The following is a 25672-nucleotide window of genomic DNA, read 5'->3' as shown; positions in this document are numbered from 1 at the left end:
AGTTTTATTTTCCCCAATTTACAGATGGGAAATGAAGGCACAGGGAAATGAAATGACTTGCCCATGGTCATGCAGGGAGACTGCAGCAGAGGAAAGAATTGAACCCAGATCTCTTAGCCGTAACTGTTGGACCATTCCTCGCTCCCCGATCTCCTCCTCCAGACAAAACTCAGTTTTCCATTACGCAGATCTGACTCTAAACTTCATCTGGAGTATGTTCCATGAGAATTAACTAACAGTGGTAACAATTCCATAGCCATATGCACCCCCATCATTACCACTACTGGTGCAGCTGAACTGGTAGGAGCTTTTTCCTCAACAATTTTCTAGCGTAGTGAAGGCTGAAGAGTTTTCCTTGTGCATCAGGAGCCACTCTATCTCTGCAGCAATTCCAGTTAGTTAGGCTCAGAGTGGGATTCCTAATCAAAACCAACTCTCCTGCATGGCACTTAAAAATGTTATCAGTAATGCAACAGTCCTGCCAACAGCAGCACATTTCTTAATTCAAAAGCCAACTAAATGTGTGTTCACTATAGATTGATCTAGGCTTGTCAGTCAGCTTCTGGGCAATAATCTCATTCCGTGCCTAAGTCTGACACCCCATTGCTACAGAAATACTTACCCAAAACACATATGTGGAAAGAATTAATCACTTCCCCAACAACCCACTGCAACAGAACAAACAGCCTTGCAAAGAATGGGGTTGAAGGGAGGGGATCCTCTTTGCTAATTTTTATAGAGATGCAAAGTTGTTCTTAAAAGTTCTCCACAAAGATTTAGAGCAGGGGTTCTCAACATTTTTCTTTCTGAGCCCCCCTCCCCATGCTATAAAAATTCTATGGCCCAACTCCGCACATGACAGAAGGCCACGCAAAGCTAAGTTGCTCAGGCTTCAGCTTTCAGCCTCAGGCAGTGGGGCTCAGGCTTCAGCTTTCTGCTCTGGGCCCCAATCAAGTCTAACACTGGCCCTGCTCTCTGTTTTATTTTGGCAGAACTTAGCTGCCAAACAACCTGCACTCATTCCCTCCTCTCCCCTTCCCTCCTCCCCCCAGCCCTCAGGAGTGGTTGAGAACCACTGCTTTAAGATCTAGCTGTGCCTTTCAGATTCTGTAATCCCAGCAGCTCTGTATGTGTCCATGTAAATTATGTCCTGATATTAAAGCAGCTGTTAACGTTATTTCTAATGAAATAAAATGCAGCATCTAGCAAAATCTGTGACAAATGATAGATGTAAGTGGAAGAACTGTCTAAACAAAGATGACTGTACCCTGATAAAATTCTCCTCCCCCTGGCCACTCATATGCTTTAAATACACACATGAAATCATGAAAGGGAAGATTAATTTAAAAACTTGGTAACCAATTTTTTTTTTTTTTTTGGAAAGTCAGGGAGGTCTCAGAGCTGTACGATCTCTGGAAAAAGAGACAGACTGTTTATCCTTTCTAAAAAGTTACTAGTTAAACTTTTTCCTCCCCTCTTCCCAGAGTTCTATTGGCCACACCCATGAACTAGTGTTACCCAACTTTTACATAAACAAGCAGCTCTCATAAGCCTTAACTGCAGACAGGTCTGGAATTTGGGCTGATCACTACTCGTTTGCAAAAGCAGAGACTGCAACCCACTGTGAAGAGCTTTTGGAAAATCTTTGAAAAGGTAGGCAACATTGGGATTGTTTTTAATAATCAGTTGGCTGCAAACATGTAGCCCATAAGAAGTCTCCTGGCAGATTTTCCTTGTGGGGTTTGATTTAGGGAAAAAATTCTCAATACTAATTCAAAAATTGAATAAAAAGTTTTAGATTTGATTTCTTCAAGAAGGAAGATATTGCACACCTTCTCTGCACTCTAGATTGCTGATATTTTTATAGTCATAGTTGGTAGTTTATGCACGTTTAAAAACTGTGTATGAAGAAAGCATTCTAGGTTAGTCGGATGACTAATCCTTGTAGAGAGATTTAGAAATAAGCCGAGTGTGTCATGACCACACGGTTCAACTGTTTTGCTTGGTAATATTAAAAGCTAATGATGTGCCTGTCCCTGTCGCCATAGTGGGTTACTCTTCCTTCCACATAGAATAAAAAATCATGGAACTTTTTCCCTTGCCTCTTTGTAGCCTTTTGTATTTTGCAGGTTGGGAATTGCAAACATGTTTCTGTTCCTTTACCTGGTCATCAGCCTGGGCCTCTCTGCATCTGGTGTTGTGAGGGGAGAAGGTGAGGCTGAATCCAATAGAGACAGCCTGCTTCAAGACATACAGAAAAAAGTGAATGACCTGTGGCAGAATTTACTCTACCCACAGTTCATCAATGAGACGACTAACCAGCTAGGTTATGCCACTTGTGAAGTGAAGCCCAGCTCCAATCTAGATGCGGACAAGCCACAGGTGACAGGCCAAGTCTTGTTTAGACAGTCCTACCCAAATGGAAAACTAGAGGCTCTCTTTGACTTGAATGGGTTTCCGTCAGGCAGCAATCAGTCTGGCAGAGCTATTCACATCCATAAGCTCGGAGACCTCAGCAACAGCTGTGACTCTACTGGGGGGCACTATAACCCTTTCAACGTGAACCACCCTCGCCATCCAGGGGATTTCGGCAACTTCTACTCTAAAGAAGGCAAAATTAGAAAATACAAGCCAAATCTGCTTGCCACTCTGTTTGGCCCCTACTCCATCATGGGGAGATCCATTGTGATCCATGAGCAGGAAGATGACATGGGCAAGGGTAATAATAAAGCCAGTTTGGAGAATGGGAACGCTGGCAGACGTCTAGCTTGCTGTGTCATTGGGATATGCAACAAGAACCTATGGGAGAAAAAGTTTCCTGACATTACAGAGAGGAGGAAGAAGAGGATCACAAATGAGCACAAAACTACCAAGCCTAACTAAAGACCAACATGCCATCTATTGCCTAGACAGCACAGAATAGATATACTCCATGTAATTGATCACAGAGACATGGGAAAGGTTTCCTGTTTCCACGGCATCTCTGTCTTGCTGCTCTCTAAGAAACACATATTGCTCTATAGATGTTTTTCCCTGCTGTAAGCAGATTAATAAAAAACAGCATCAACTCAACTTTGCAATGCAGTTTTTTTTTTAAACTTAAAACTCCCATTTATTCAGCTCAAAAGTTTAGTGCAAAATATTTAGTTTATGAAATTTGGAAAAAGCTTGTCCATTCTAATGGATCTCTTGAGCGATCACAACCTGAGGTACAAAGAAAAAGACAAATTAATGAAAAACTGCTTTTGGCTAAGATGCTCTGCAGTGTTTTTCTACATATCTGAAAAGTATAAAGATTTCTGTAACTTGAATGGCTTTGTGTGGTAGCCCGGTAGAGCTAGATAATAGCCTTATCCTCAGATTCAGAGAGAGTATAGACATTATTTCTATTTTTAACTTTTGATCCATTATACTATTCTACTTATATTTGCAGGTTTTATTCTCCAACACGTATAAACTTAACTGGTTTGAGTTATCCATACGCCGTACCCGAGTCACATTGTTTACATTTGAAAGTAGATTTACAAGAACTGTTGTGTTTTTTTTTGTTTTGTTTTGTTTTTTTTAATAGTAAGTAGCCTGGAAATGTTTGGAGAGCTTACTACCAGATAACACATCAAGTAAAATTGTATAATGCTGTTCACACAATGTAGATACATTAAAAAACATAGTATTTGGAAGGCAAGACTACATAGTGTGATCTTCCATACTTACACAAATATAGCAAATTAGTCTGTTCAGATTGCAAGGAATAAGTGACAGTAGAAAAGACTTTCAATTTAGATTGTTTTATACAAACTGAAGAAAGTTAGTGAATAAAATCTTTACATTCCTTGTTTTATAAAAAAGAAAGTATGACCACAATTTAATACATGATCCACTGATAAAACACTAAGGCATAATTAACGTTCCTCCTATATTAATAAGGGAGAAGATAAAAGACAAAATAAATCTGGAAATTTGTCTTTATTCCAGGAGTCAAAAAATATATATAATTGTCATGTTGCATGGTGTCTGTAGATTGCAACAAAGCAAAGGCTTGCAAATAAATAAAAGCTATACCTTTCTCTAAATAAAACTATAAAACAGCAATTGGTAAAAAAAAAATCCAATCTTTTAAAAATTAATCTCAGTTAAGATTCTAAAATACATTCCTAAGCTCATGTGGATTAAAGAAATTCTAATTTCTTTATTATACAAGTTACCCTATGCATAAAAATAGTCTCACTTAGAAAGGAAGCAGTGCTTTAAAAGATGATTCTTAATCTGTCATTTTCACGAACTTACATTTTAAAGATTTGGTGAACACCTTCTCTGAAATAGGTTTAATTTTAAGGGTCTTGTGTCTTCTTTTTTTCCAATTCTCCCAGTTAAGACACGTATTTGCTGCTGGGCTCCAGTACAAGTTCATTGTCTTTCAAAAGGGTATAGAATAAGGGAAGTCATCTGGTCTGATTATGAAACAGTATTCTTAAAAATCAGTTTTTGAAATGTTGCATTTGAAGCTGCCACTCTTGTCTCCCACCCTTCCACATTAGTGATAAAGTTTATGTTTGGGTATGCCTGTCAGAGCATGGTTTAAAGTCCTACAGAGACAGCATGTAGGTCTCAACAGAGAAGGCCTGATTCTTCTCTCAGCTGGTGTAAATCAGAAGTAATTTCAGTAAAGACAACAGTTCTACTAGTGTAACAGCAGTACCAGTAAAAGGAAAATAAACCTCCCAACATTCAGAGTCAATTGTAATTTTATTGCAGCAAACAAATCTTACTTTAAGAATGGTTTGGTGCTGTATTGAAGCTTCATGTCTCAGCCTGTAAAGGCTCAAGTCCCAAGGATGAAGACTAAGAGCACAGCTGGGAGGATGCACAGTCCCCTGTGTGGAAAAGGGAACAAACTAAACTGCACTGCACTGGACTCTCTGTAGACAGGACAATGATGTGGTACTGAAGTGAGGTCTGCAGGGAGCCTCCTGGCCAGAGTCTGCCAGCCAGTGGTTGCAAGGATACAGAAGAGGAATTTAGATGGAGAGGAACCACCAACAGAAGGATCTAATTTACAGGAGGTTTTTCAAAGAGCAGCCTGCCAGCCATATCAGAACAGAAACAAGACAGTTTTATGTGCTAAAGATACCTTTCAGCCTGAGTCTGCTCTGACTTGCATCAGGTTTACACTATTACCATAATGATTTCAGTAGGTTTACTCTTAATTTAATGACTGATCCAAAGCCTATAGCAGTCAAGGAAAAGACTCCCACTGAGTTCAATGAGCTTTGCCTCAGGCCTCTATGCCAATGGTAGGGGAGAGGAGAATCAAGCACACACATACCTTCAACATTTCAGAGTTAAGCTGTATATACAAACACTGACATTTAGGGATTTAAAAAAAAAAATAATCAAAGCCATCCTCAATTCTGGCTGCAGTTTTATTCAGAACTTCTCTAGCATTTAGCTTCAGAACGCCTCAGGCTGTGATGAAAGATGGAAAGGAACAAACATTACAAGGAAGGTAATATTTTAAATATTACAAACCCCTGTAAAAATTCAATTATTTCAGTGCATGTCTATTTTTCTTCATGCTTGCCAGTGCTGTCATAAATACCTGAGTCAATAATGTAATCCATTATTTTTCTATTAATAGCAACAGTCCCTCTTGGTCTTTGGGTTTTGAGGAACATAAATATATCTGGGGCCAGGGAAGAAAGCTTAAACTTTTCAGTGCAGCATGCCCCCTGAATTTGGAACAAACTGGTTTAAAGGGGGCTGTTGTTGATACCAGTGTGATGCAATGCCACAGTCTCTAAGAAGAAAGGAAGTATTTTAGAGGAGTGATACAAGTAATCCTTTATTGCCTGCACACGACAACGAAAGAGCAGACAGCAGAGAAAGGGTTACATGCATGCCCCTCTTAGGGGAATGCACAAAAACAAGAGGCAGGTCACATTTTTTTAGCCTCCCATCATTCCTCATATTCAGATGTAACCATTACATATATTCTTTCTTCTGCCAAGCACAAACTGTTAATGGAATCAAAACACCTTTGATTATGGCAGCACCCGCTAGTTCAGTATCCATATAGAGACAAGTTTGTCAGTGCTGCTAATACAAACCCTGTTTTTCAGGAGCTGACAAGTGGGCTGTAAAAATCTACAGCTGGCAGATATTTGTCAAACAAAGGCTCAATCTGGGAGGGATTCTCCTTTTTATTAGTAGTACTTTATTACATTTGGTTTAATTCTCTCTGATTGGTTTTAAGTTCTAGGAGTGAGAAATGAACATTTACAGACAATTAGGTCCCAAGCCAGCAGAAAAATTGCCTTCACGGCTGCTAGCCCATAGAAGCTTCACAGCTGCAGAGACTGTTCCCTATTCTAAAAAGAGGAGAGGAAGTGCCTCCCCAGCTCTAACAGCTGTGAACTCCAACATTAAGTATTCCCCTGCCTCTGCCTTCCCGGGAGCAAAGTGGCACAACTCCATCACTAGAGAGCTGGGGACTTGCTCTGCACACCCCCCACTCTAACACCAGAAGGCTTTTCTTGCTGACTATGTATCAGCTTGGGAAGAATTCTAGAAGAGCGACTGGGGCCCAATGAATAACCCCACCGCTATCCAAAAGACTGGTGAGCTAGGGGAGGAAAGGAAGAGTTCTCCTCCCCCTGGGCAGCTCTGCTATGCCCCCCTAGGATGATTTTTTACTTCCCCTCTAGCAGAGGAACTTTCCCTCTACTAGAGCAGCTTTAAGAGCTTCAGCTGGAATGGGGCCTTAATACTTTGTGATGTAAGTCCCCTGTGTTTTCTTGGGGTGAGTGGAGGAAGGAAAACTTCAGAGGAATGTAGAGGAGATATGGAGGTTTAAGAGATGTAAACTGTGCATGTGCAGCGGCTACTTTTCAAAACCATTTTGCTTTTCAGTAGGGATCAAATGCTGGTATTCTAAATATGCATTTACAGCAAGTATGCACAAAGAGAATGCAAGTCTGGAAAAACAAACAAAAGCCTGTTACCGTTAAATCCTTTTTAGTTTATCATTTCTATTGTCATCGGCTGAAAATACCCATTTGAAAGCCCTAAAATACATACCAGTAGGCACTGTGCATTGGACAAGAACATACATGCTATGGAGACCCAGCTAGGACTTGACATGATAAAGGATAATGGTGAGTCTCTTGGCCCCATTTTTCTCAACTATGTCAGTCTCTCTAGAAACTTCAATCGCTGTAAACACTAGAGCCATCATTAACCCTGCCCCCCATCATTCTCAAGTTTTACCCATTTTATGTATTTACATTATTTTGGTTAAACACAGTCAATGTTAATAGAAAAAAACATCTTTTTAATGGACAAATGCTGACAGAACGATGTAAAAAACCCAATTCTATGGCAGATTAATTTGGTGACTATCCATATTCATGGCAGTACAGCTTCCACTGTAAGAGGATGAAAGGGAGAAACTTGAGATCTTGGATTTCATACCACAAGCCATGCTGTTATCCAAATATTCAGAGCATTCAGCAAGGTCAGATGATTTGTCACACTCGGGCTCAGGGGGACTACTAGAGGTGTTGCTTAAGTCAGAGGTTGAAACAGTTAGTTCTCCACATCCTTCTGTGTCTTCAGTGTCCAGTGTGTTGCCATTTCCACCCTCTCTCTTATTAACATTTTCACATTCATTCTCTGAGGTTTCCTCACGGTCTTTCAGGACCCAATTTTCAGCTGCATGCTCATTCTTGGAGTTTGATGGCTCCACAGGGTCAAATGGGTCAGGGCTGGATATGGGGGACTCTTCCTTGGATGAGCTGCTAAGTTCTGATTGGTCCATTGTACTCCGGCCCTCAGGTAGACTTTCTGTTCTGCTCCCTTCCAGTTCTGCAGCTGCCTGTTCTTCTGTCAATTTAATTATTTCACTTCCAAGATTCTTTATTTCTTCCTCTTCAGAAGGAACCTTGGGTAATGAGGGATGAAAAGGCTTAGTTTGGTTACTGTTATTTATGTTCGCTTGGGAATTGTCGTAGACCATAGCAGCTTCCTCTGGAACTGTCAACTCTGTTGAAACAGCATAAATTTCATCTGGTTTTCCCTTCTGTTTTGCTAAGAGAGAAATGGGACAGCGTCATGCTAGTGTACATTATATGAATTTATATGCATGAGGCATTGACCAAGAAAGCCATGCAGAAGATGATCTAGCTAGTGAAATACTAGTGCCCCACCACCATCGTAAAAGATTGATCAGAGCACAACTTAACTATCCCATTCTGGACTCACTTCAAAGAACAGAACCAATCAGAACATTGGGAAGTTCTTACTGGATAGGGTCTAGTTATTTCAGAGATAGTTTCTCTTACATAACTCTGACAGCTGTGATAAAGAGGGACAGTATAGCTGATGGAGCCTAGGACAAAACTCTTTTTCCGCGTAAAGGCCCAGGTTTGTAGAATTTCCGGCCACAAGAGATCAGTAACAGGCCAAGAAAATGCCACTTTTAAGTGTTAAGATCCATTTCTCTTTCCATAAGCCTTTCTCCAATAATGAAGTTATATAATTAACCCTGCAACATTTCACCTGAATAACATGCTTTGACAGCAGCATAAGACAAGGCAGGGGCAGAAAACACACAAACAGCTTTTTTCCTTCTCTCTCATTATATTTTAACATTTTAAGTGTATCATTACAACAAAATACAAACACTGAATATAAACGATACAAAAACAATTCAGAAAGAACGCATTATGCAATTAAAGACAGCATCACACAGCATCTGCACAAGGGGGCCAAACTAGGCTGCACCACACAGGCCTCTGTTACATGAGCTATCAGAGTAACTGACAGCAGTAGAAGATTGTCATCCCCTCTGTGGACTACTAGAGGGGAATGTGTTTTGCAAGTATTTGCTTGCAGTAGAGGAGTGGTGATCTTTGTTTTCAGAAACAGCTAAAACTGTTTTGGCTGAAATTTAACAAACAAACAAACAAACCCTAAAAAACAATTCAGGCTGAGAGAGACACCCAGCATGGAAAATTTTAACCCAAACGCCTGGAGTTCAACAAAGTTACATGCAAGTGAATGCAGGGTCTTATAATTGGAAGTGTTGTGCAACCTTCGTAGTAGGCAGTGCTACCAGCACTGCACACAATGACAAATAAGGCAAAGTTAATATAATGATATCAACTAAACTCTTTCAGAGAGCGAAGATTTAATTAGAACCCAATGATTATTTAAAATGAAAATTACTATCTGTAAGTTACGTATATATTCAATGAAGGAGTGGTTAAATATGATTTAATTTTTTATTTTCAGCACAGTAAAAATCAGCTGATCAAGACTAAAAGTGATCAACTGCTGTCAATCATCTGATAACATGCATAATAAAGTCAAAATGAAGCCATGATCTATTTAATTTGAGGAATTAATATCAAAGCATTTACAATGCTTCATGGCTGACTGAATAAGATCTGGGCATGCCAAAAATTTTATAGCCATTAAATAGCTAATCCAAATGCTGATAGGCAAGTCTTAAAAATCTATTCCCTGTCCACCAAGAAAAACTAAAGAAAAGTCGTGTTTTCATTAAAATATTAGCCTGCTCTTAGTATCAAATAGAGCTGAGCTGGACAGTTAAGGAAAGATCTTAGAGCCTGTGATTGGGAAACGATTTTAACTAAATCCATGCATGAATATAAAAGAAGAATCAATTGCTCAACAGCAGGGGTTTATTTCAATTTGCCAGGCACAATCAGGAAGGCTTTCATCTGTAGATCAGGTGTAATGCAGGAGAGTGCTAAGCTAGTTCCATAGTCTGCTTTCCTACCATACACTGTAAAGGGGGGGAGGGGAGGAGAACAGGAGGGAGCCAGCTTTGCACAGGTACAATGTGTTGCTTTCCTATGGCATACAGCTATGCTGCAAAAATCCTTTGAGCTGCTAAAACCTGACCTCTAGCACTATGCAAGTCACTATACAGTCATTTATCAGTCCCTCCATGCCAGTTTAAACTGTGATGATCCCCCACTTTGGTTGTGATTGATTTACTTAATCTTTGTGATCACAGAATCTTTACCTTCTGCTATACTGGCATGAAACCTCGTGTAGCAAGTCGGTGTGGCTCTCCTCCTGCCCAGGAGAGGGAGTGCCCAGCCAGAAGCCTGAGTGGGAGGGGCTAAGGAGCGGTGAGCCCGTCCCTCAAAGGGTCAGGCGATGACCCGGAAGTACAAAAGCCGGCCGTCAGAACTCAGTCAGGCCCCAGCCGCCGGAGGGAGCAGACGCGCCGTGGAGAGCTCGAGACTAGGAGCCCTCTAGGACCCAGGACACCGGCCCAGACTGGCCGGAGCCCCCCCGTGCCCACTACCCGGGGGAGCCGCCGGAGCCCCCCCGTGCCCACTACCCGGGGGAGCCGCCGGAGCCCCCCCGTGCCCACTACCCGGGGGAGCCGCCGGAGCCCCCCCGTGCCCACTACCCGGGGGAGCCGCCGGAGCCTTCCCGGCCCTGCTGTTTCCTGGAGGAACCACCAGAGCAAGTCAGCTCGGACTTCCCTGAGGAACTACTGGACCTGCCGCCCAGCCCTGGCCGCGAGGAGCCCATGCTGCGCGACTTCCCGGGGGACGACCCCACGGACCAGGTAGGCCCTGAGGGGGAGGTTGGAAGTAGCCCAGGGGCAGCCAACTCCGGTCAGGCTGCAACCATATCCGAGCCTATGTCAGTGTGTTGCGGGCAGGATCCCCACTGATACAGCAGCGGACCGTCTGCCGCTGTTAGGGCCCCGGGCTGGGATGCAGTGGAGTAGGTGGGCCTGCATCCCCCCCGCCACCCCACTTACGAGCGGCAGTCTCCCCCTCTCCCCAGTGCTCAGGCCTACGGGCCTGGGCTTATGGACCGAGTGCTTTGCTCAGCCCTGAGCAAAAGGGCCTGAGCTTTGTGACTCTGCATTTGGTGCCCTGTCAAACTTAGGGCTGGGCCCCTTTATACTGTATTGCTGCTCAGCCCTGAACCAGAGGGCTTGAGCTTCCTAAACCCTGTGCTTTGCTCAGCCCTGAGCCAAAAGGGCTTGAGCTTTGTGACTCTGCGTTTGGTGCCCCGCCCAGCTTAGGGCTGGGCCCCCTTTAGACTGGATTGTCACTCAGCCCTGAAGCAGAGGGCCTGAGCCCCCTTTTGATTCTGTAGTGTGGTCTGCCCCGAACCCGGGGACCCGAGCCTTTTGACTTTGTGGTTGTCGCCCCAGGACCAGAGCCAGGGAGCCTGTCTGGCCAGAGAACATGTAGCGAGCCGGTGTGGCTCCCCTCCGCCCCTCGGAGAGGGTCGAGCCCCGGTCCCACACGTTCACACCTTGGCTTTTACTTTTATTGTATTTGATAAGATGTGTAGTGTCAACCCATCTCTGTCCTACATGCTCACCTTCATGCCTCTGTGCTTGATTCTGTTGTGGCTTGTCAGCAAATGTTAGCAATGGTGATCTTGACCTCTGTAGAACAGGGAGGGTTGGGTCACTGAATGTTATAGTATCTTTTCCACCTGAAATGAAGAAAGCGTTGGAAAGATTCAGTAACTAATTGTAATGAGTGATCACCAAAGAGTCTGGTTTTGTTTAAAAACATCTTGCAGTTTAACTAGTTTTTTCTGCTCTTGCAAAAAAAAGTAGAGTGATATGTAAAGTAGCTTTTAAAATGACTTTTTCTGCAGAACAAAGTACCAGTGTACTGCAGCTGAAATGCACTAGCCAAATACAAAAAACAGACACTCATTTCTACCAACAGTACTGGTTAAAGGGCAGTTCTCTAATTTGCTGAAAGATGACCAGCTGCTGCTGTATTCTGCTGTAATCAGATCATATTAGAAGTGATGCAGAAAGTATTATTTTTAGATTAAAGCGTTACACTAATGCAGAGATCATTTACATCTAGACTCTAGGAGCACACCACGCCAACAAATATTTCACTCTGTTCTTTTACCCTCTCTACATTCAGCTTTCACTGCTGTACCCTCAATATTACAAATGCAATTTTGTACCCCATGTTTTATATAAATTGTATCCCCCAAAGGCTTATAGCATTAGTATAAATTATGAGATAGGCAGTAAACACAAACAGTAATATTGCAAGAAAAAGGAGGGCTTGGGGATTTTAATCCATGGACCAAAATTCATTTCTAAGGGGTCTGGGTTCCATGTCAGACCAAAAAGGTGTAATTTCCCAGTTCCACTGTGGATATAATTTTGTAAGTTTCTGTGAGGCCTATAGAACACCGCCAGCTAATAAATAAGGTCTAGACAGATGTTCTGCTCAGACTATTGCTACTGCTCTGCTTGTCTTCATTAAACAAATAAGATGACATGTTTGTATTACCAAATTTGTTTGAGTATACTCTGCATGTTGTCTTACATCAGTGTCAAAAGCTATGATTTTAAAAAGGGACTAGTGATTTTGGGTCCTCAATTTTTGGGTGTCTGGTCTGTAAACACCTTAAGGAGTCTGCTATTCAGAAAGTTCTGAGGAACCTCTCTTTAAGTCAGGTCCCTTACTTCAGATGTCAAGTTGGGATCCCAATATCTCTAGATACTTTTGAAAAATTTGGCTGTAACCATGCTTCCACATGTCTGTTCACTGTCTAACACAACAGAGATCTGACCTTGCTGGGGTCTGTGTGTTACAGGAATACACATAAAATAATAATGCTGGAGAAGTTTTGACCGGATCAAGATCAGAATTCCAACTTAAACATAATTTGCATTTGAACTCTGCGTCTTCTATAGCAAATAATAAAATTATGGAGTTAGATAGCCGAGTGAGAGAAACTATAATGTAAAGGAAAGGGACAAGTTTTCAGCTGAAAATTGAAGGTTGGCAGCTGATGAGGCAGAACAAACCTAAAGGCTGTTCCAAAAGGCACAAGCTGAAGGGGGCAAGGCTTTTCTCTACAACAGCGGCAAGACTGTATGGAGAGATGGGCAGGGCTAGATGAACAGAGATGGTTGGGAGTAATGACATGAAAGGTTTATGACACAGGATGAAGCAAGTCTGTGGAGATATTTAAAAAAACAGAACTGTCTCTTCCTAGACAGAATGGGAGCCAGCGGAGTTTATTCTGAGCACCTTGCACAGCATATCAGATTCAGAAAAGTAAAGCCTGAGCTAGGATGCTTCTGACTTCCAGTACAAACACCAAAGCAATTTGACTTCCAACCAGCTGTTACCCAGTAAACACATTCACTTTTATAACTTTTGCCATCCTCGATGAAGCCAACTGGTTCCACCAAATAGTCAGATCATCATCAGCTAAGCAATGCTGTCTGACCTGCCTAAAGAGTCTATTCATACATTAGACACAGGTATTTTTTGTAAATGTCATGGACAGGTCTCGGGCTGTAAATAAAAATTCACAGGCCCATGACCTGTCCATGACTTTTACTAAAAATATCTGCCTTAAGTAAAACTTGGGTGGGGTTGCTCTGGGGTGTGCACGCCCCAGGGATGCCACGGGGGCTGAGGGAGGTGATCCAGGACCCTTGCTTGTACTGGGGGAGGGGGAGTCTGGTGGAGGCTTCCTACCCGGCTCCACATCCCTGCAGCTCCTAGGCGACAGAGGCCCAGGCAGGAGCTCCTCCACTGCTCCCACCACAAGTGCCGACTGCCACAGGTCCCATTGTCCAGGAACCACAGCCAATGGGAGATGCAGGGGCGGGGCCTGTGGGTGCCAGCAGTGCACAGCGTGCAGACTGTGCTCCTCTACCACCTAGGAGCTGCAGGCCCCGCCCCCTGCATCCTCCAAACCCTTGCCCCTAGCCCCTGAGCCCCCTTCCACACATCCAAACTGCTGCTGCTGGCCCAGGAAGCCGTGACTTCCGTGACAGACTCACAGCCTTATTCATACATCCTAACAGTGACTCATGTCCTTGTAAGTGGGAGGTTTGAATACTGCTGCTCCATATTCTGTGAAGCATGGTACGAGTGCGGCTATCAAGCGTAATTTTGATCGAGTGCTTGGAACTAGCTCACTTCTGTAAGTTATTCTTCTCCACATATAGCTGCTGGAAGGCACGTCCTCAATTTAGGGAGCTTGGCGGGGAGAGGGGGGCGCGATCTCTGGTTAAAAGTGTACAGGGCTGAAAATAAGCAGGCAAACAAGAGAGCTATAAATGACAACATAAGTTTGTTTCCTCCGTTCTTTAGAGGAATACGCTGTTCTCAAATGGAGTCTTGTAAATTCTATCAAATTTTCACCTCCCTTTAAATATCCGCTCAAAGAAGTTCAAACATAAATGTCTCAAAACTAAATACATCACTCCGTCTGGAGATAGGCCAGTTGAGGAGATGCATGTTTTAAGTGGGTGGCTGCTGAGTAACAGAAGCCATCTGCAGCATTTCCTGTGATCATACAAAGAAAAGCAAGAGAACTGTTCTTGGACTCAATCCTTTTGCGCTGGGAATTGGTTTTTGAAAGCACAATAGCTTATAAACCAATTGCTGATGTAAAGTGTCCAATTACACCAAAGTCTAAGAAGTGGGGTGACATACACATTTCTAATGCAACAATCACCGTGGTATCTAAGCAACCAATAAAAGATTGAAATGCTACCAGGATACTGAAACCCCATCTTTGCTCTACCCTCAGCAGAGACAAACTTATGTAAATAAGATCAGAACAAATCCACACCCAAGACCTCTCCCAACACAACCATGCGCTCTCGTGACTGAACAATGAAACCATCAGCCAATAAGGGAGACTCCTAAATGTGAAAGAGAAATTTTGCAGGATTGAGACCCACTCTATGGAACTCACCCCCCAAAAAAGATGACAACTGCGGACCTCACCACTTTCAAACACAAAATTCATCTATTTGATTTCGCTTACCCAGTTTTTCCCTCCTACATGCAAGCCAACAAACAAAAACCAACCAACTAAAGAACCTATAAACTATCAAACCATTTCTCCTACAGGCTAGCAAAAAGTGAATGTTAAGGCTATATCTATTTGTAAATAGGTGGCATGGTGCTGGGCTAAGTAAATAGATAGTCTATTGATGGCGATGTTTAGGTAACAATACTCATTCTGCTTTTAGGAACCTGAAATTTATTCAACTACAATGATGTGTCTGTTTCACAAGTATGATTCAAAGTCAGCTCTCACTGGCAAGTCTTTCCAATGACAAAAAGTTCAGCTCACTGTAAATCAAGTGATGTTTTCTTCTGAGAATCTTTCTTCTAGCATCAATCAGAGCAGGTGCTTTCACCCTTCACTCAAGCCAACATTCTTATGATAGATCTCACAGTACTGATATGAGATGGTATTTTACAGAGCAGAGGCCAGTTGTAACCATCTGAAAAAGTGTTCGTAATCTCACTGGATGTCACAAGACTCATATTTGATATCTCTGAGCTCGATCACACTTGGAAACAAAAGTGCATTCTTAATTTACTGCTTCTCTGGTTAAACAAAGAAATAAACCTCACTGTTTGATGCAAGTCACAATCTAGTGTAAAATTCAGTTACAACTATTGAGTATCATCCTTTATTATCATTTTTCCCAATTTAAAAGAATTGTCTTGTGCAGTAGTCTCTATTTCCCTTGTGGACATCTAACTCACTCACTTGAACATCTTAATCTGACAAACATAAAAATCTTCAGATAACATTTCCATTTATTTACATGCTGTGACAATATTTAACATACTGCTAAAATTAGTTACTAAAAATATACATGTCAAGTAGAACCTACTCCCAAATCCCACTGAGACATTGTAGCTCAGGCCTTCAGGCAGCAAAAGAAAGGAAGAAAAGAGACAGTTATTGTATTAATATTAATTGGATGTCTTACCTAAGTAGACTAACAACGGAGCAAGCTCTCAGCATTTCATTTATTCTACTTTTTATTTATTTTTTATACATTTCTGCAAAGACCAAACATTGCATTTATTAACTATGAATTTCACTGAACAATGTTTTTTAAACAAAGTAGAATGCCAATATGTTAAATACCCAGGCAACATTAAATTTCAATTAGAATGTAAACCTATATTAGTGTGACTCAAGATAATTATTTTATCTGCATCTTGCATCAAGAGGATTTGAGTTAAAACGAACATCAGGAGTGGAACTGGAAAGATGTGTCACTTGGACTCTTCAGATACATTGCTAAATATCAGCTGGTTTTTGGTGAGGTTAGACCTAAATGATATAGCTTAGAACACCTGGAACTTTGTCTACACTAGTGTAGGTACCTCTAATGGTAGCAGTGGGAAATTGTTACCACAAATATAACCTAGTGGTGTGAACATCAAGGAGAAAGATGATTAAAGGAGAAACAGTTAGGTGTAATGAGAGAAAAATAACCAAAAATGAATGTAATCCAAACAATGCACATTTAACTAAAATTAATAAATAAAACATGGTGAAAAACACCTGACTCTAATATCATAAGTTGTATGATTTTATCATGAAGAAACTTGCACAAATACAGATGATATCTTCCTTTCCAAATGCAAACGGATGGACATCATACCAAATGGACTAAAGGTAAAAAATCCACTGCTATCTACATACTACACAGACCACAGTGAGAGATTATGCCATACTCTATCAAAGAAACTGAGGAACCACCTGATCAGCACCCTATACAGCAAACAGGAAAACATCAAAAAAGAGCTCTCCAACCTGGAGACTCTCATTAATAACCAAACTTCCATACAAACGGACTTCACTAAAATAAGACAGGAGATCTATATTACTCACTTCACCTCTCTACAAAGGAAAAAGGACTGTAAGCTGTCTAAACTTCTACCTGCCTCATGGGGCCACAACTGTAGTACCCCCAACCCACCCAGCAATATTGTCAATCTATCCAACTACACACACAGCCCAGAAGAAAAGTCTGTCTTATCTCAGGGACTCTCTTTCTGCCCTGCCACTCCCACCAACATGATACAGTTCTGCGGCGATCTGGAAGCCTACTTCCGCCGTCTCCGACTCAAAGAATACTTTCAGGACAACACTGAACAGCGCACTGATACACAGGTATCCTCCCACCAACAGCACAAGAAGAAGAACTCTACATGGACTCCTCCTAAGGGTCGAAATGACAGTCTGGACCTCTATATTGAATGCTTCTGCCGACGTGCACAGGCAGAAATTGTGGAAAAACAACATCGCTTGCCTCATAACCTAAGTCGTGCAGAACGCAATGCCATCCACAGCCTCAGAAACCACCCTGACATCATCATCGAAGAGGCTGATAAAGGAGGTGCTGTTGTCATCATGAACAGGTCTGACTACCAAAAGGAGGCTGCCAGACAACTCTCCAACACCAAATTCTACAGGCCACTTCCCTCAGATCCCGCTGAGGAATACACTAAGAAACTGCAACATCTACTCAGGACACTCCCTACACTAACACCGGAACAAATCAACATACCCTTAGAGCCCCGACCAGGGTTATTCTATCTACTACCCAAGATCCACAAACCTGGAAATCCTGGACGCCCCATCATCTCGGGCATTGGCACTCTCACTGAAGGACTGTCTGGATATGTGGACTCTCTACTCAGACCCTATGCCACCAGCACTCCCAGCGATCTCCGTGACACCACTGATTCCCTGAGGAAACTACAATGCATTGGTGACCTTTCAGAAAACACCATCCTAGCCACCATGGATGTAGAGGCTCTCTACACAAACATCCCACACACAGATGGAATACAAGCTGTCAGGAACAGTATCCCTGATGATGCTACAGCACAACTGGCTGCTGAGCTCTGTGCCTTTATCCTCACACACAACTATTTCAAATTTGATGACAATATATATCTCCAGATCAGTAGCACAGCTATGGGCACCCGCATGGCCCCACAATATGCCAATATTTTTATGGCCGACCTGGAACAACGCTTCCTCAGCTCTCATCCACTCACGCCCCTTCTCTACCTACGCTACACTGATGACATCTTCATCAGCTGGACCCATGGGAAGGAGTCTCTGGAAAAATTCCACCACGATTTCAACAGCTTCCACCCCACCATCAACCTCAGCCTGGACCAATCTACACAGGAGGTCCACTTCATAGACACCACGGTGCAAATAAATGATGGTCACATTACCACCACCCTATACCGAAAACCTACCGACCGCTATGCCTACCTTCATGACTCCAGCTTCCATCCCGGGCACATCACACGATCCATTGTCTACAGCCAAGCACTGAGGTACAACCGCATCTGCTCTAACTCCTCAGACAGAGACCAACACCTACAAAATCTCCACCAAGCATTCTCAAAACTACAATACCCGCATGAGGAAATAAGGAAACAGATCAACAGAGCCAGACGTGTACCCAGAAGCCTCCTACTGCAAGACAAACCCAAGAAAGAAACGAACAGGACTCCACTGGCCATCACATACAGTCCCCAGCTAAAACCTCTCCAACGCATCATCAGGGACCTACAACCCATCCTGGACAATGATCCCACACTTTCATAGGCCTTGGGTGGCAGGCCAGTCCTCGCCCACAGGCAACCTGCCAACCTGAAACATATTCTCACCAGTAACTGCACACCGCACCATAGGAACTCTAGCTCAGGAACCAATCCATGCAACAAACCTGGATGCCAACTCTGCCCACACATCTACACCAGCGACACCATCACAGGACCTAACCAGATCAGCCACACCATCACCGGTTCATTCACCTGCACGTCCACCAATGTAATATACGCCATCATATGCCAGCAATGCCCCTCTGCTATGTACATCGGCCAAACTGGACAGTCGCTACGGAAAAGGATAAATGGACACAAATCAGATATTAGGAATGGCAATATACAGAAACCTGTAGGAGAACACTTCAACCTCCCTGGCCACACTATAGCAGACCTTAAGGTGGCCATCCTGCAGCAAAAAAACTTCAGGACCAGACTTCAAAGAGAAACTGCTGAGCTTCAGTTCATCTGCAAAGTTGACACCATCAGCTCAGGATTAAACAAAGACTGTGAATGGCTTGCCAATTACAGAACCAGTTTCTCCTCCCTTGGTTTTCACACCTGAACTGCTAGAACAGGGCCTCATCCTCCCTGATTGAACTACCTCATTATCTCTAGCTTGCCTGCATATATATACCTGCCCCCTGAAATTTCCACTATATGCCTCTGACGAAGTGGGTATTCACCCACGAAAGCTCATGCTCCAAAACGTCTGTTAGTCTATAAGGTGCCACAGGACTCTTTGCTGCTTTTATCATTTTATAGTAACATTTAAATCAGATCGTTAATATTTTTCAACTACAACCCATAGTGATAGTTCGACTGTTTCTTGCATTTGCCAAAGGGTATTTTTTCTGCTATCTACTATATTCTGATTTAAAATGTATGTAAACCCAGCATTTTCACAAGTGACTAGTGATTTTGGGTTTCCAACTTGACACACCTTAAGCTGGATTTTCCCAAAAAGTGTTGAACATCCATCTTTTCAAAATCACTAGCCACTGAAACTTGGCTATATTTTTAACAAGTTTCTCACAAACTGTACATTGAAATCCTCATATGGAAACAGACACCTAAACACTTAATAATGCAAGGGATCTCACAAAACTGGATGATGGGCCAATAAAATGGCAGATAAAATTCAACGTTGATAAATGCAAAGTAATGCGCACTGGAAAACATAATCCCAACTACACATACAAAACGATGGAGTCTAAATTGATATCACTCAAAAAAAAGATCTTGGAGTCATCACGCACAGTTCTCTGAAAAAACCTGCTCAATGTTCAGTGGCAGGCAGAAAAAGAAAAGGGTCACCAAATGTTTGGAACCATTAGAAAAGGAATAGATAAGACAGAAAATATTGATGCATCTATATAAATCCATGGTACACCCACACCTTGAATACTGCACAGAGTTCTGGTTGCCCCAGCTCTAAAGAGATATATTAGAACTGAACAAAGTACAGAGAAAGGCAATAAATATTATTAGGGGGATGGAACAGCTTTCCATATGAAAGATTAAAAAAAGACTGGGACTGTTCAGCTTAGAAAAGAGACTACTATGGGGTATGACAGAGGTCTATAAAATCACAAATGGCATGAAGAAAGTTATTTACCCCTGCACGCACAAGAAGAAGCAAGGATAACTCAATGAAATCAACAGGTAGCAGGTTTAAAAAAAAAATCAACAAAAGGAGGTACTTCTTCACACAACACACAGTCAACTTGCAGAACTCACTGACAGAGGATGGGTTCAAAAAAAGAATTAGATAAGTTCATGGAGGTTAGGTCCATCAATGGCTATTAGCCAAGATGATCAGGGATGCAACCCCATGCTCTGAGTATCCCCAGCCCTCTAACTGCCAGAAGTTGGGATTGGACAACCAGGAATGGATCACTCAATAATCGCCAGTTTCTGTTCATTCCCTCTGAAGGATGTGGCATTGACCACTGAAAGAAGACACGATACCGGGCTAGATGTACCATTGGTCTTACCCAGCATGGCCATTCTTATGTTATGTTTTTCTGAATTTCTACTAACCTGGAAGACTCCACAAACCAGAAATTTCCAAAGTTCTCAACTTCTTCTCCAATTCTGCCACCCGATTACCTAGAATTCTGAAAAAAGAACATGACATGTCAGCTGAGAAAGAGAAGACTCATTGTCACAGGAATTTATTCCACCCATAGATGTTTGCATGGTTGTCGATACCCTCTCCGCAGTCACAGCACATACATATTAACTTGTTTATCTTTTGTTTCACTAACAGTGATGGGCAACCCCCCTAAAAGTTCAGATTTAACAATATTTGGATGCTTACCTGTGCCTCTCCCAAAACAGAAGTCCCAAATACATTTCCAGTACATCTTAGATTTACTATGAAAGAAATACTGTGAGGGAACATTTATGATAAATATCAAGATAGGAGTGAAGTGAATGGGGACGGGGAATAGCCTATGGGTAGTAATACAAGCCAATCAATTGAAATACTTAGCCCCAAAGGGTGTGTCTACACTAGAATAAAACCTGGGTCATCTTACTTGGGCTCACTGGGCTCAGGCTGCAATGCTATAGAATTACAGTGTAAACAAAATCGGGCCTTGGGCTGTCTATACTGCTATTTTATAGCCCTGCAGCCTGAGTCAGCCAACAGGGGCCAGCCACGTGTATTTTATTACAGTATAGACATACTAAGAGTGAAAAACATTAGGTCATGTGCCAGTGGGAGCATTCATACTCTGGCACAGGCACACACTCAGTGACCAGACTGTTTTCTCATCTCTAACTTCAATGAAATCTGAAACAATCAGCATTTTTATTTTATACATTTCCTTCCTATTTAACTTTGAGACTCACTCTTAATGGTCTCCCTGGGTGCCCAGTGATCATAGGCACCAACTTCGTGGGTGCTCCAGAGCCAGTGATGACATCTGCAAGGCAGACAGCAGCTTCCAACAAGCTCTAGGGGGTGCGGGGGGAAGGGAGAAGACAATTGCTCTGGAGGGAGGGAAGAGCCTTCATATACAGTATGTGCAAGTTCAGCACAGGAGCAAGTGCTGCAGAGGTGGTAAGCAACGTGGGGCATATTGCTAAAGGCAAGGAGTCACAGTTTCATCTCTGAGCCATTGTTAACAGCAGAAGAGACTCCTTGGCATGATGGTCTCCCCTCCTCTCCGGGCAGTTTGGGCAGGGAAGGGGAGGGAGGTGCTGCTCATAGCAGGGATGGGGGTTGCTAGAGATACTATCAACATATCAAAAGAGCCACTTTTTGTTTTAAACCTGCTGCCTATTAATTTCATTGGAGACCCCTACTTCTTGTGTTAAGTGAAGACGTAAATAACAGTTCCTTATTCACTTTTCTCTGCACCATTCATGATCTTATAGATTTCTATCATATTCCCCCTACAATTGTCTTTTTTAAACTGAACAGTACCAAACTTTTTAATCTCGCCTCATATGGAAATTGTTCCACAACCTTAATAATTTTTGTTGCTCTTCTCTGTACCTTTTGATTTCCTGATATATCTTTTTTGAGATGAGCAGATACAGAACTGCTGTATACAAGATGTGGGTGTACCATGGAGTTATATAGTGACATTAAGATATTTACCGTTTTATTATCTATCCCGTTCCTAATGGCTGCTAACATTGTTAGGTTTTTTTGACTGCCAATGCACACTGAGCAGATGTTTTCACAGAACTGTCCACGACGATTCCAAGATCTCTTTCTTGAGTGGTAACATCTAATTTAGATCCCATCATTTTGTGTGTATACTTGGGATTATGTTTTCCAATGTGCATTGCTTTGCATTTATCAACAGAACATGTCAGATGAAATTCAGTTGCCCTGTTTCATGAGACTTGTAATGGGGTGGTCACCCCACTCCTGCCTGAAGGGGATAAAGCAGCCTGGAGAGGGCTGCAGCAGGGGAAAGCTAGGCTGATTGGGAAAGCAGCCACAGCTGTAGTCAGCTTAATCAGGGTCCAGCTGGCCTTTATAAAAGGGCTGTGAGCCAGAAGCTAAAAAACAGAGACACTCTCTCTAGCTCCCTAGAGAGAGAAGGACCTGGCTGCCTGGGAAGCTGAGGAGGGTATCTAGGGTGGAGCAGTGCTGGGAAGGGCAGAGGGAGCTGGGGAGCTCCAGCCTAGCAAAGCCCCAGGCTGTAGGCTGAGTTAAGAGCCCACAAAGGGTACTGGCACTGCAGAGGGGATAAGATATCAGAGATAAGCAGAGGCAGTTGGTCCAACCCTGCTTGCCGATGATGAGTGGTTTACAAACTGTAGTCTGCTCCAGGGAGCAGGGGTTAGATGATGACTGGCGGTAGCCACTGAGGCAAGGTGGGGATGGGGGTTCCCCTGGGAGGGGAGACCTAGAGTGAAGGGGTGCTGCGGCGGACAGAACCCCTGAGCAAAGGGCATCGGGGTCCAGAAGGGACATGGGGGCCAGCGGCAGGCGAGACATCAGCCAGCCTGCAGAGGGCACTCTGGAGGCTGGAGTGCTAATTCCCTGGACAACCAGCAGGAGTCGTCGCCCTGCCACAAGGCTCCTCTGTAACTCTTCACTGTCTGCCTTGGACTTATCAAGTAATTTTGTATCATTTGCAAATTTTGCCATCTCATTGCTCACTCCTTCTTCCATATCATTTATGAATGTTTAACAGCACAGGTCCCATACAGTTCCCTGGGGGATACTGCTATGTACCTTTCTCTACTCTGAAAACTGACTATTTATTCCTATCCTTAGTTTCTTCTTTTAATCAATTACCGATCCCAGAGAGGACCTTCTCTCTTACCCCATGGCTGCTTACTTTGCTTAAGAGCCTTTGGTGAAGGACCTCTCAAAGGCTTTCTGAAAGTTCAAGCATATCCATTGGATCACCCTTAACCACATGCTTGACAACTCTCTCTCAAATAATTCTAAAAGATTGGTGAAAGCATGATTTCCCTTTACATAAAGCCATGCTGACTCTTCCACAACAAATTGTGTTAATCTATGTGTCTGATAATTCTGTTCTTTACTACAGTTTCAACCAGTTTGCCTGGTACTGAAGTTGGGCTTATTGCAGTTGCCAGGATTGTCTCTGGAGACTTTAAAAATTGGTGTCACATTAACTACCCTCCAGTCATCTATCAAGGAGCTGATTTAAGTGATAGGTTACATACCACAGTAAATAGTTCTCTAATTTTATATTTGAATTCCATTATAACTCTTGGGTGAATATCATCTGGCCCTGGTGACTTATTACTGTTTAATTTATCAATTTGCCTCAAAACATGCTGTACTGACACCTCTATCAGGGACAGTTCCTCAGGTTTGTCACTTAAAGAATGGCTCAGGTGTGGGAATCTTCCTCGCATCCTGTGTAATAAAGACTGATCCAAAGAATTCATCTAGCTTCTTCGCAATGGCCTTGTCTTCCTTGAGCGCTCCTTTGATGGTCCAGTGGACCCACTGATTGTTTAGCGGCTTCCTATTTCTGCTTTAATTCTTTTGCTAGCTACTCTTCAAATTCTTTCTTGGCCTGACTTGTAATATTTTTAACTTGACTTGCCAGATTTTATGCTCCTTTCCATTTTCCTCAGCTAGAGTTGATTTCCAATTTTTAAAAGATGTCTTTTTGTCTCTAACCACTTTTTACTCGGTTTAGCCATTATGATACTTTTTTGGGCCTCAGTTCTTTTTAATTTGGGGTAGATATTTGGTTTGACCCTCTATTATGGCATTTTTAAAATGCTTCCCTGCAGCTTGCAGGCATTTCACTCTTGTGACTGTTCCTTTTAGTTTTTGTTTAACTAGCTTCCCCATTTTTTTGTGTAATTCCTCTTTTAGAAGTTAAATGCTATTGTGATGGGCTTAGTATTCCCCCCTAAAAAGGATGTTAAATTTAATTACACTATATTTGCTATTACCGAGCGGTTCGGCTACATCCATCTCTTGGACCAGATCTTATACTCAATTTGTCAGTTCCAGGATCAGCTGCTCCAAGAAGCAGTCATTAACAGTGTCTGTCTGCATCCCATCCTGAGTTGACATGTACCCAGTCAACATGAGGATAGCTGAAATCCGCCATTATTATTAATTTTTCTATTTTTATAGACTCTCTAATCTCCCTGAGAATTTCACAATCACGATCACCATCCTTGGTCAGCTGATCAGTAATATAGCCCTACTGCTATATTCTTATTATTCAAGCCTGGAATTTCAATCCACAGAGATCCTATGGTAGAGTTTGATTCAATTAAGATTTTTGCTATTTTTAATTCTGTTTTGCCACTCTTCCACTAGCACAATCTACTCTGACATTCCTATATATTTTGTACCCTGGTATTATAGTGTCCCATTGATTATCATTCCACGAAGTTTCTCTGATGCCTCTTAGCTCAATAACCTCAATTAATACCAGGTACTCAAGTTCACACATCTTAGTATTTAGACTTCTAGCATTTGTACACAAGCACTTATAACATTTGTCAATATTTAGTTGTCTGCCTTCATGTGATATAACTGAATGGGACTCTTTCATTTGACTGTTCTCTTTAGTTCCTCCCTGTACTTAATCAAATTCGATCCTCTCCTCCTTACTAAGCTACAGAGAATCCCTGTTAATAGAGCCTCTGCCAAGGGATGTCTGTCTGAATCGTGTGTTCCTCTGCACCTACTGGCTTTCCCCAGCCCTTAGTTTAAAAACTCCTCTACCACCTTTTTAATTTTTAAGTTTGGTTTAGGTGGGGCCCTTCCTTCCTATATAGACTCCCCCTTTCCCAAAAGGTTCCCTAATTCCTAATAAATCCCTTCTCCCTACACCATTGTCTCATCCACAAATTGAGAACCTGCGGTTCTGCTTAACTGGCTTTGTGCATTTCAAAGAATGCTACCATGGAAGTCTTGAACTTTAACCTCTTACCTAGCAGCTTAAATTTGGCCTCCAGAACCTCTCTCCTACCATTCGCTATGTCATTGGTACCTACATGTACTACGACCATCGGCTCCTCCTCAGCACTGCACATAAGTCTGTCTAGATGTCTCAAGAGATCTGCCACCTCAGCACAAGGAAGGCAAGTCACCATACGGTTCTCCTGGTCATCTCTTAGTCAAGGATGGGAATCATTTAGGGATATGGGATTTCTCTCTCCTCTAGTTTTATGTTCTCCTTCCCAAAGACATTCATCCTCAACAGCACAGAGGCTGTTAGACTGGGAGCAAGAAAGCTCTACTG

General features: G+C 42.5%; 2 protein-coding genes across 3 annotated transcripts in view; one reads left to right on the top strand and one right to left on the bottom strand.

Annotated features, from left to right (window-relative positions):
- Positions 1-1519: 1519 nt before the first annotated feature.
- Positions 1520-3072, top strand: SOD3 (superoxide dismutase 3). The gene is made up of 2 exons (XM_050948057.1): positions 1520-1653; positions 2130-3072. The coding sequence occupies exon 2, from the start codon at positions 2146-2148 to the stop codon at positions 2881-2883; it is 738 nt and encodes a 245-aa protein (XP_050804014.1). The 5' UTR covers positions 1520-1653; positions 2130-2145; the 3' UTR covers positions 2884-3072.
- Positions 3073-7309: 4237 nt separating this feature from the next.
- The window catches only part of CCDC149 (coiled-coil domain containing 149), a 65930-nt gene continuing 47567 nt past the window's right edge, over positions 7310-25672 (bottom strand). Inside the window, exons 10-13 of one of the 2 annotated variants that reach the window (XM_050947693.1) lie at positions 20496-20572; positions 15701-15733; positions 11383-11499; positions 7310-8085 (exon numbers count right to left, since the gene is read on the bottom strand). In XM_050947693.1, the coding sequence (XP_050803650.1) occupies positions 7373-8085; positions 11383-11499; positions 15701-15733; positions 20496-20572 (940 nt within the window). In that variant the 3' untranslated portion in view covers positions 7310-7372. The remainder of the gene's footprint in view (positions 8086-11382; positions 11500-15700; positions 15734-20495; positions 20573-25672) is intronic. The other variant, XM_050947694.1, reaches the window with a different exon arrangement.

This window comes from Gopherus flavomarginatus, chromosome 3, assembly GCF_025201925.1.
Source record: "Gopherus flavomarginatus isolate rGopFla2 chromosome 3, rGopFla2.mat.asm, whole genome shotgun sequence".
NCBI lineage: Eukaryota > Metazoa > Chordata > Testudines > Testudinidae > Gopherus > Gopherus flavomarginatus.
The sequence above is the reverse complement of the archived record's forward strand: the minus strand, read 5'-3'. Positions and strand labels throughout refer to the sequence as shown.

Bases quoted from the DNA above. Each gene is read 5' to 3' on its own strand.
- SOD3 (XM_050948057.1), top strand. From the start codon at position 2,146: ATGTTTCTGTTCCTTTACCTGGTCATCAGCCTGGGCCTCTCTGCATCT.